This window comes from Myotis brandtii, unplaced genomic scaffold (genome assembly GCF_000412655.1).
Source record: "Myotis brandtii unplaced genomic scaffold, ASM41265v1 scaffold115, whole genome shotgun sequence".
NCBI classification, from domain to species: Eukaryota; Metazoa; Chordata; class Mammalia; order Chiroptera; family Vespertilionidae; genus Myotis; species Myotis brandtii.
In genome coordinates this window covers 20649480-20660525 of record NW_005353967.1, presented here as the reverse complement: position 1 = coordinate 20660525, position 11046 = coordinate 20649480, and the positions used below count along the sequence as shown (strand labels likewise).

The following is an 11046-nucleotide window of genomic DNA, read 5'->3' as shown; positions in this document are numbered from 1 at the left end:
GAGGGCTGCTGAGCTGTTTGCAGCCACTGGCTTCACAAACGCGAGCCACACAGGGGCGGGCAGCTGGGACTCGGCGCCTCTAGGGCGCGTACAGCTTTGGCACCAAAACCTTGGAATTCGTTACCAGAGAGCAGGGGTCCAGAGGTGCACCTGCCCCGGGATGGAGGCCATGGCTTCTCTCCTCGGGCATACCATTTCCTAAGGGAGGGCACCTTGGGGACCCAACCGCAGAGGCTCTGTGCTGAACCCCATTTCGTAGATGGCCTGCCTGCTTAGCTCAGAGACCAGGCGATGAAACGCGCACCCCACCCCCATCCGTGCCCCGGAGCTGTCGCCCCAGTCACCTTCCTTTGCCCTTCTCCGACAGCACTTGGGGTTCGCTCCCTCCGCACTCTGAAAAAAAACTGAAGAAAGGAGCTTGGTTCCCAGAGCCGGCTGGGTCTGTGGAGACGCTGCCAGAATCCTCAACAGATTGGATCCCTGACAGTTGGAGGTATAGTTTTCCTGGTCTTATGTGTATGTTCTGGGGTGGGGGTGTAGCTGGCCCAAGGCCCAGAGGCTTGGGGGACAGCGAAGCAAGTTTGAGAAGACATTAGCCCTTTGGGGGTACATGTGGGAAATAGGGTAAACCTTACCAGTTACTCTTTCCCTTGAGCAGTTACTAAATATTTACAAGCCGGGGCCAGGGTAAAACATTCTTCCTGGCAGGTCATGACATTTCCTGGGACAATCTCGGATGCATTTTTTGTTCTGACACTGCTCCCTTTCCTTGCATGGGGAAGAGACATATTTTGCTTGTGGCAGGCAGGGTTGCTTCATTCCAAGTGCAGCTGACCTCTGCATCCTGGCCTTGGGCTGTCTGCTGAGACTCTGAATTTTTGCAGCTCTCTCTGGGGAGGGCAGGGCAGGGCAGGGCAGCACGCCTCATCCTTGGTCCATCTAACTCAAGGCTGTACTCTTCTCTGGGCCTGTGGGCTCCCTCTACGTCTAGGCTGTGGCAGCCATCTCTGCCCTACACTCCTGCAGGGGAGTTGAGCATCAGATCACTCGGAGGTGATGCCAGAGGCAGCCTGGCAGGGGTTGGTTGCACATAGGATGTGGGTTACGGAATGAGGAATGAAGATTTTCTCCAAGTGTGCATAGAAGGCACCCCCTATTGAATGTCTGGAAGTGGAGACTGGAATCTTTTTAACAAACTCTTCATGTGATTCTTCTGCCCATTGGTATAGGGACCTTGCCTGTCAGGGTCAGACCCCACCAGCCCAGAGGATTCTCATTTAGTGATGGGTGTTTAGAAACTGGCATTTAGTGAAGTCTTAAGAGACCAGTGTATTAGGGTCTTTTAAATCCTCACAATTATCTACTATAAAGTAGATTTTATCCCCATTTTAGGGATGAGGAAACGGAGGCTCAGAGCATTAGCTTCCCAAGGGTGGGTAACTTGGGAAGAGACAAAGCCCAGACCTCTGATACACAGCCTGCTGCCTTCTCTAAGCTGGCTTTGTCCCCTTGTGGGCAGCACAAAGGCAGGGAGGGGCAAGTGTTTGTTAATTTCCACCCCCTTGATGCCCTCCCCCACCATGTCAGACAGCTGACATTATGAGAGGGAGCACGAATCCTTTGTTGGGAGGTGGAGTAAGAGACTCAAAGGAAAATAACATTTCTCTCCAAATGAAAGGAAAACTGGAGGTGGCACAGGGAGAAAACACCACAGGAAAGGGCAAGCCTACCATTTCCAAGATGACTTTTAAAGTGCTTCAGCCCATGTTGCACTGGGGAGTTAGACACCACATGAATCAGGCACTTACTCTGTGGGAAACTGGGGGCATAAGATAAAGGACACAGGAACTTCTACGTAAGCCCTGGGGTGCAGGCGAATAAGAGGAGTGACTTTGGGAGAGCTCCCACCTTTCCCTTCGCAGCCCCCTCCCCTGCACAGAATGGGGGCCTGACCTGGTGCGTGCCGATTCCCTTCCTATGCCAGCCATGCTTACAGGGCAGGCTGCATCCTGCAAACACACAGAGGGTTGCCACGCATAAGACCCACTTTTACAGACTCATAATCAGTGAAATGTGATTAACTGAACAAACACTGTAGGGATGTCTTAAGGAATGAAAAAAACTAGACTCCAAATGGGAGAGATGAGTGCAACAAATTATTGGTATTTACGTAACTGAATAGCTTTGATTCCTTTGTAGGAACTGACAGCTGGCTGACAGAAAACGCATCCAGGGGGAGAAAAGGCATAAGTGGAGTATGAAATTTTGAATAATGTTTTCAGGTAACTTTCTATTTTCATGTAGAGTGGGTGTCTGGAGAGGCGAATGCAGTTATGGTTTGAATTGCTTCATTTATTGTCAGATGTTTTTAAAAGGGGTCATAATTCTAAGATCCAGTGTTTTTGACTTCTTTAGCCTGGCATCCAGTCTTCAGGTAGCAGGGCAGAAAGCTGGGGTGGGTGCACCATTCAGCCTGTAGACTCTCACTTTATCCCTCTGTTTTCAGTATGCTGCCATGAGGTTTAGAGCTTTTCTGATCAATCTGTTCAGAGAATAAACCTTTGTTTTCTTGCCTAAAAGAGTCTGCTACTTGGGGTAGGGTAAAGAACCTGGGGTCCATTTGTTCTGTCCACAGACTTTGAGCGATCCTCTCATTTTCAGCCCTGCGCCTCATTGCCACTTGCTGTGTCACTTAGGGCCTCTGCGTCCTAAACTTCATGGGTTTTAGGGGTAAGCTGGTTCCCTGCTCATCTCCCTGGTAATTTCTGTTGCAGCCTCTGCAATGCGAAGGCAGTTTACCATGCAACCATCCCTGCTCTGTTTCCAAAGCTTGTTTGAAATTGCTCCCCTGATATCTGTCCTCCAGTTTTCTTTGTTCTTTAGGATATGTATCTTTTTCATTTTTTAAAATAACAAAATTGTAATTTTAGTGGCATCTTGAGAATAGAGAGAGGACCAAATGAGTATAGTAAATACACCATAATGAATTGCAAGTGATTTTAAAGATGTTCTAATCCTATATAATGAAAGCCTAATATACTAAGTGTCCAGTCATCCAGTTGTCCGTTCAACCAATCAAAGTGTAATATGCTAATGATATGCTAAGGCCTCTCCACCGCTCACTATGACGTGCACTGACCACCAGGGGGAAGGCACTATGACCGGTAGGTTAGTTTGCTGCTGGGGTCCCACCGATTGGGACTGAGCAAGACTGGCTGGATACACCCTGGAGTCCTCCCACGGTCCCTCCCCAGCTGGCCGACCTCCCACGTCCCTCCCCGGCCCCAATCACGCACAAGTGGGGTCCCTCAACCTGGCCTGCTCCCTCTCACAATCTGGGACCCCTCAGGGATGTTGGAGAGCCTGTTTTGGCCAGGCTGAATTCATGCACCAGGCCTCTAGTTTTAAAATAAAAAGCAATTTAGCCCCAGCCAGTGTGGCTCAGTTGATTGAGCATTGTCCCGTGCACTGAAGGGTCACTGGTTCAATTCCCAGTCAGGGCATATGCCCAGGTTGCCTGTTCGGTCACTGGTGGGGATGCATGTGGAAGGCAACTGATAGATGTTTCACTCACATCAATGTTTCTTTCCCTCTCCTTTCCTCTCTCTCTCAAATCAATAAAGACATATTTTTTAAAAAGACAATTTATCCAGCTGTTTAACAATTAACATTTTATAATAATGTTGAAGTTATTGTACTAGAAAATTATAAAGAAAATATGCTTAAAGGATGTCTTCATCCCATATTTTGGTAAATACCATTTATGTTTAGGGAACATTATTTGCACATCCTAAAAAAAACCATTTTAAATATTTTACCTGTTATTTAAGTAGGCTGTGGATTAGGGACATGGTTAAAATAAAAGAAGGCTAAATTCTGGGATCAAATTTTTTAAAAAGAAGAGTGCAGTGATAAGAAGGCACAACAAGAAAGTCTTTTTGTAGATATTGATTTCACCAGGGGATGAATGTTATCTGATTGCCTTTCCACAGATGAGGAGCCCAAGGCTCTGAGGCTGAGAGACTTGAGCAGGGCATTCAGTTAGTAAGTAGGAGAGTTGGGATAAAAATCTGGGTCTCTCTAACCCCCAAACATTCTCTAGCTGAACTGTTATCTGTTGGGAAGGCAAAACTGAACTTGGGGATCATTTATAAGCTAGATTATAACCAAGGGTCTGACTGAATGTGAAGATGATGTCAGCACCTAATGCTCAGTGAGGGTTTCACAGGTTGGGATAGGAGGCAAGGCCATTTCTGAACTAGGAGAACTGTGGGTGAAAGAAGTGGTCTTGTCACACACAGGTAGGACTTACCTCTAGGAAGAGTAAATAAGTCAAACTTCATTGTCAGCGTTTTTGCTGTGCAAATGGCTGGGGCAAGAAAAAGGAACCAAGTGTGAAAGAGGATGAGGGTATAGATAAAGACAAGGGCATTATTCCAAAAAGGTACTGATTACAAATGAGACACTAGGAGACCAGCTGTGTTCATATGTGGAGAAGAAAGTGTTTGACAACTTTTTCCTCTGAAAAATGTAATGTTTAAAGATTTTCAGAATTGCTCTACTAAATGTGAACAGTTTTAAAAAGTGATCAATCCAGGGGTTTTTAATGAACAAGGAGTACTGGTAAGCCTCATGGAGTTGTTTTTGCTAGACAGTCCTCCAGTTCTCGGGGGAGAGAGTCTGCCTACGCCCACATGGCAGATAGATTCACTGGTTGCCAGGAGCTAGTGGTGGGACTGCTCAGCTTCTCTGAGGCCCTGGAGCCCACAGCACCCTCCCTTTCCACAGGACTACGGTGTGGCACCCCAGCAGGCAGTACATTGATAGCCCCCCTCATCTCCCAGAACCTCCTGATGCCAGCTTTGAGGAAAGTTGTGACAGAAAGTAGTCAGAATTAGTGTTGTGGAGAACGGCTTTTACATGAGGATAGGTAAAAATGTTTGAAATTCCCAAAGTTTCTTATAAGACTATTTTTAAAAAAGAGTTATCATCTAAAGACCTATGCATATATGCAATACCCATGGACGCAGACAGCGCGGTGATGAAGGCCTGGGTTGGGAGGGGCTGTGGGCTGAAGGAAGTCAATGGGGGATATAGGGGGACATATGTAATACTTTCAATAATAAAGATTTTTTAAAAAGTTATAGACTAGAACAGCCGTGGGCAAACTACGGCCCTCGGGCCGGATCCGGCCCGTTTGAAATGAATAAAACTAAAAAAAAAAAAAAGACCGTACCCTTTTATGTAATGATGTTTACTTTGAATTTATATTAGTTCACACAAACACTCCATCCATGCTTTTGTTCCGGCCCTCTGGTCCAGTTTAAGAACTCATTGTGGCCCTCGAGTCAAAAAGTTTGCCCACCCCTGGACTAGAATGTGATGTAGGCAAAAAAAGTATTTTTAAAAAAACCAAGATTGGCCCCAATACTAAAAACTATATGAGAGTATAATATTAAAATGTGGTATCTGAGAACTTGTTCTCATTTGAGTATCTGTTTCTCAAATGCTGCTTTTGGTCAACAGTGTTTTTACATTATTGATACCATTTTCTTCTTGAACTGCAGTTACTAAGTGGTTTCTATATTTAATATTATGTTCCAATCATTTCTCTAAATCCTGTTGCTTTAATCCTATTAAACACATTTGTAGTTTAAAAATGCTAAAAGAAGGTTTCTTTTGAATCACTGTCTCACGTGAGCTCTTTTCAGATGCTTTGCATTCAGAATAGACCTCTGGGTTGGGACCCACGCTGTCAGCCAGTCCTAAAATTCCTAAGTTCCTGAGTTGCAGGTATGTCTGGCTCTGGAATAACTTCAGTAGATCATAAAGTAGATCACAGCATTCACTTTCATTGTGTTTATGTATGTGTATATTGAGTAGTTGTCCTCTGCTTAGCATCAGGAATGATACTAACGAGGAAGTTAGTAAGGATATTCTTTTGAATGCTGCCTTTCAGGAACATAGTAGCTGAAGCTCCTTGAATATCTAAGCATCAATGCTGTTGGTAATACCACAAAAACTGAACTATGTTGTAAAAACTAAGATGTGATAGACCCTTTGTAAAACGTAATTATGAAACATAGCCTATAGAAGCGCTATGCTCTTTTCTGTATACATGTTCCATTTTACAATAAATAGATGAGTAGTAGAATCATACAAAAGAACATGTGAAATATGTACTGTTTTAAAAAACAATAATAAAATGGACATCTATATCCATGGTGCCCAGGGAGAGAAACAGAACATTACCTGAATCTTAAAATTCCCCAGGCCTTCCTCCCAAATTTTATTGTTCTCTCTACACCCCACCCCCAAGAGATAACTTTCTCTTGATTTTGTTAATCACTCCTTTTGCTTTTCTCTTCAGTTTCCCATTTGTGTATGATTCTTTTAGTAAATTAATTGTTTATTTTTGAAAAGTTGGATGAATAAAGAAAGGTCAATATTGCCAATAACGTATGATGGAGCTCTCAGGAGATAAGCGCTTTTCTCTTCAGTTTCCCATTTGTGTATGATTCTTTAGTAAATTAATTGTTTATTTTTGAAAAATTGGATGAATAAAGAAAGGTCAATATTGCCAATAACATATGATGGAGCTCTCAGGAGATAAGTTGAAGAGTCTCTGGATCTTATTCACTTTTCCAAAGAATCTTGTTGTTTCTTGGTTACCACATCTTATCCCTTTGGGGATAATGAGCTTTTGCAGTTTTCATTTTCCTGACTAATTAATATCTGTAACCTCCAAGTTGCTTTTATTCTGTTTGTTCTGGTCTCTGTATTTTTCATGTTAAGAGGCCTTTTCTTTTGCTTTTTGTTTTGACTGTCTCATGATTAAAGGGCTTGGATTAAAAAGCTGATTATTATTTAATTAATGTGGGATATTTCACATGTTCTTTTGTATGATACTACTTTTATTTATTGTAAGATGGAATATGTATACAGTACTAGGTTGGTGTTACAGCATAAATATTCAGTGAAGATTCTAAAAGTAAATTTTAGTTTGTAACTTCCTAAAGCTTGTTACTAGTCTAAAATTTTTTAATTTTGTAATTCACTATTTTGTCCTGTACTTATTAATAACCATCTCATTTATGTCCTCTTTCTCCATACATATTTCAGAAATTGTATGCAAAAACATGAGTATAAATGAGGACATTGATTTTGGCTAATCTTTTGGTCTTCATCTTCTTTGATAAGCAGGTATTGATTTCTGACTTTTGAAGATGGATGAAGGTGTGGAAATTTCAAGTGATGGAAATTCCCTGATAAAAGCAGTTCATCTGAGCCGGCTTCGCCTCACAAGACTCCTGCTAGAAGGCGGCGCCTACATCAATGAGAGCAATGACCGCGGGGAAACACCTTTAATGATCGCCTGTAAGACCAAACATGTGGATCACCAGAGTGTCAGTAAAGCCAAAATGGTTAAATACCTGTTAGAAAACAATGCTGATCCCAACATACAGGACAAATCGGGGAAAACCGCTCTGATGCATGCTTGCTTAGAGAAAGCGGGCCCTGAAGTTGTTTCCTTGCTCCTACAGAGTGGGGCCGACCTCAGCTTGCAAGACCATTCTAGTTACTCAGCCCTTGTTTATGCTCTCAATTCAGAAGATAAAGAGACCCTGAAAGTTCTACTTAGTGCTTGCAAGGCTAAAGGAAAAGAGGTCATTATCATAACAACAGCGAAATCGCCCTCTGGCAGGCACACTACCCAGCAGTACTTAAATATGCCTCCTTCGGATATAGATGGGTGTCATTCACAAGCCACCTGTGTCACTCCTTCAGAAATAGACATAAAAACAGCCTCGATGCCACTTTCACATTCTTCTGAGACTGAAATGAGAGTTTTTGGCTTTAATGATCTGGAGTTTTCGGGAAGCTGTGATGATTCCCGGGACTTGGGCTCCCCTGTGAGGAAGCCTGCTGTGGCCCTTAATGGGCCCAAGCCACCCTGGGTCAAGAATGCCCCCTCATTGATGAACAGAGTGGCCTCTTTGCAAGAGGAGCTCCAGGATATTACCCCAGAGGAAGAATTATCCTACAAAACCAATGGGCTGGCACTTTCCAAGCGGTTCATCACTAGGCACCAAAGTATTGACATAAAAGACACGGCACATTTGCTAAGAGCCTTTGATCAGGCCAGCCCAAGAAAGACATCATATGATGAAATGAATTATCGGTCATGTTTTTCCGAAGGAAATCAGCAATGCATTGAAATCCCTATTGACCAGGACCCAGACTCTAACCAGGCAATATTTGCTTCCACCTTAAGAAGTATAGTTCAAAAAAGAAACTCAGGGGCAAACCACTATAGCTCCGATTCCCAGCTCTCAGCTGGTCTAATCCCTACAACTTCAGAAGATGGCAAAGCACTTACCGGAAAGAAAAAGATCCTCTCACCAACTCCTTCCTTGTTGTCAGGGTCCAAAGACTTGTTGGAGAATATCCCCCCAGGTCCCCTCAGCAGGAGGAACCATGCAGTGTTAGAAAGGCGTGGGTCAGGAGCCTTCCCTTTAGATCACAGTTTTCCCCAAACCAGACCAGGATTTCTGCCACCCTTAAATGTGAATCCTCACCCTCCCATCACAGATATCAATGTCACCAAGATTCCCAGCCTTCTTTCTTGCGGTCAAAAAGTGCTTATGCCAACAGTACCAATTTTCCCTAAAAGTAAAAAAATGTTAAGGAGACAGTCATTGCAAACAGAACAAATTAAGCAGTTAGTAAATTTTTAAGAGATGGCTGGAAAACATATTTTGTTCATATGTCTTTATCAGAGAAATATACAACTAGAGAAGAAATCTCAAATGTTCCTTTTAAATATTGTAATTGGTTAGTCCATAATGGTTAGGGGGATCAACGTGTGTATCATATGAGGCACTGTGGACACAAATACTCTATAGTTTCTGGTGAGAGAATTCTCTCAAAGTCAAAAGTATTTTTCTCAAAAGTTAAAAGTATTTTTCTCTAAAGTATTTCTCCCCCCTCTCTCCCTTCCACTTTCTCTGAAAAGCAAAGGAAAAAATATGCTCCATTATTTGGGTGAGGATTAACCAAAAAAAAAAAAAGTATAAAAGAAAATACTGAAGCTATTAAATGTTCTATGATCTATAAGCTTAAACTACAAAGAAAGGATGAACTGATTCTTTAAAACTGTTGCCCAGGCCGGCGTGGCTCAGTGGTTGAGCGTCGACCTATAAACCAGGAGGTCATGGTTCCATTCCCAATCAGGGCACATGCCCAGGTTGCGGGCTCAATCCCCAGTGTGGGGTGTGCAGGAGGCAGCCAATCAATGATTCCCTCTTATTGATGTTTCTCTTCCTCTCTCTGAAATCAATAAAATATATAATGTTGAATGCAGGTAGATGAAAATCTAATTAAAATTGTAATGGTCAATCATTATAGTAGACAGAGAAACTAATGTTCCTGTTGTTAGCTTAATCAGTGTTAAGTGGTAGGTAAGTTTTACATGGTAGTAATAATCTATGCCAAGTGTTTGTGTGCTGTTTTTTGCTTTGCTTTGTTTTTTTAAACATTTAAACAAAAATGTTATGGAATTCTTCATTTTCCATACCTTTAATTCCTGTTAATTTTTTTGAAGCTTATCCATAGGTTCCCAATGAAAATATATTTTAAAGTTAAAAAACATTCCTCTTTACTTATTTTTGTCTTTCTAAAAACAATCCCAAAAGTTTGAGATTCATCACAAATAGAAACTAAATGCTTGCTTTATTTTATAAAAAAAAAAAAGAAACCACCTGATTATTAGCTTAGGTGAGCCAAAGTTAAAAAAGTCAGTAGAAACTTAATTACAAAATGTACTAAATAGTCGGTCAATATTAAACAATGTCTTTATTTCTAATATATAATTCTTAGACATTTCTATAATAAGGATGTATAAGGATAATTTCCTTAGTATGACATTCCAAAAATGTAGTATTGTATGACATGTGAATACTGTGAATAATTTTTAACAAAATAAATGAAAACCATGCTACTATTATAAAATGACTACATTATCTATAAAATTTCAAAATATGGTGTTTATACAAAAAATCCTTATTTCAATCTAGCGGTTTACAGCACAGAATAAATCAAACTATACAGAACCTGAGTGTATTAATTTGATGTTGTCATATACAACTTTTTTTGCTTTTTGTCAGTAAGGAGAGCCTAACAATGGGCATCATGCTTTTCTTGGTAATTTGATATAAGCAAGTTATAATGTATATAGTATTTAATTTCTTGTGGCTTTTATTTGGGGAAAAAACCTGGAGATGTTCCATTTAATGTTTTGAAGAACATTAATATTAATTATATTAGAAATATTTTTTTATTCAGAACATAGAATTGTACCTGGTGTTTATAGGCAGCTAAATCCTTTTTTGCAAGTTCTAATATTGAGAAAAGTGCTTCACTTTAAGTTGTAAGGATACAGACTGGAAAGTATGTAAGTAGATTAGTTCATAAACAAAATGGTATCAATAAAGTTTTAAAATGTTATTTTAATTATCACTGTTTTTTATTTATCTCAAATACTAATGATAAATATTTCAACATAATCTCAAGGGAAGCTGTGCCACATGTTACTTTGAGTAAATAGAAAACTATGAAAGAAAAACTGTTGTTTCTATTCTCATCCCAATATTAAAAATATATATATTTAGTAGGATTAAAACTTTGTTGGCCATATTTAGAAGAATTTGTAGTCCTCTATCAATCCCAAGAACCCTTAGGAGCTGAGGTTGTGTGAGCCTGATTGTAAAACCATCCTATGGGATTTTTCATTCCATTAAGTAGAATATATCACTGGCATCCCAATGGAAAGTCACAGATGTTTGCAACAGGAATCAGATATGTATGTAGAAATACTCAGGGTATCTCTGAGTGTGAAGAATGAAGTTATGAAGAATTAGGTTTTGAAATTCTAGGAGCAGAACAAGGGCATGAACTAAGGTGGTGCTGGTGAGAAACTTGAAAATCAAATGATATATTACCAGGATTAAAATTCCAAGAGTATTTTGCTCACTATAGAGAAGATAC

The 11046-nt window shown here is 40.9% G+C and overlaps 1 protein-coding gene across 3 annotated transcripts; it reads left to right on the top strand.

Moving 5' to 3' along the window:
- Positions 1 to 71: 71 nt before the first annotated feature.
- On the top strand, positions 72 to 9000 carry ANKRD34B (ankyrin repeat domain 34B). Of its 3 annotated transcripts, XM_005858090.2 has the most exons (4): positions 72 to 493; positions 2200 to 2282; positions 5712 to 5793; positions 7204 to 9000. In XM_005858090.2, exon 4 carries the CDS (start codon positions 7227 to 7229, stop codon positions 8736 to 8738), a length of 1512 nt encoding a protein of 503 aa, XP_005858152.1. In that variant the 5' UTR covers positions 72 to 493; positions 2200 to 2282; positions 5712 to 5793; positions 7204 to 7226; the 3' UTR covers positions 8739 to 9000. The 3 variants fall into 3 exon arrangements, with proteins under 3 accessions (XP_005858152.1, XP_005858153.1, XP_014405673.1); XM_005858091.2 differs by lacking the exon at positions 5712 to 5793; XM_014550187.1 differs by lacking the exons at positions 72 to 493; positions 2200 to 2282 and having other exon boundaries at positions 5414 to 5793.
- The last annotated feature ends 2046 nt before the right edge of the window (positions 9001 to 11046 follow it).

Coding starts and splice junctions, on each gene's coding strand:
- ANKRD34B (XM_005858091.2), top strand. CDS start 7,227: ATGGATGAAGGTGTGGAAATTTCAAGTGATGGAAATTCCCTGATAAAA.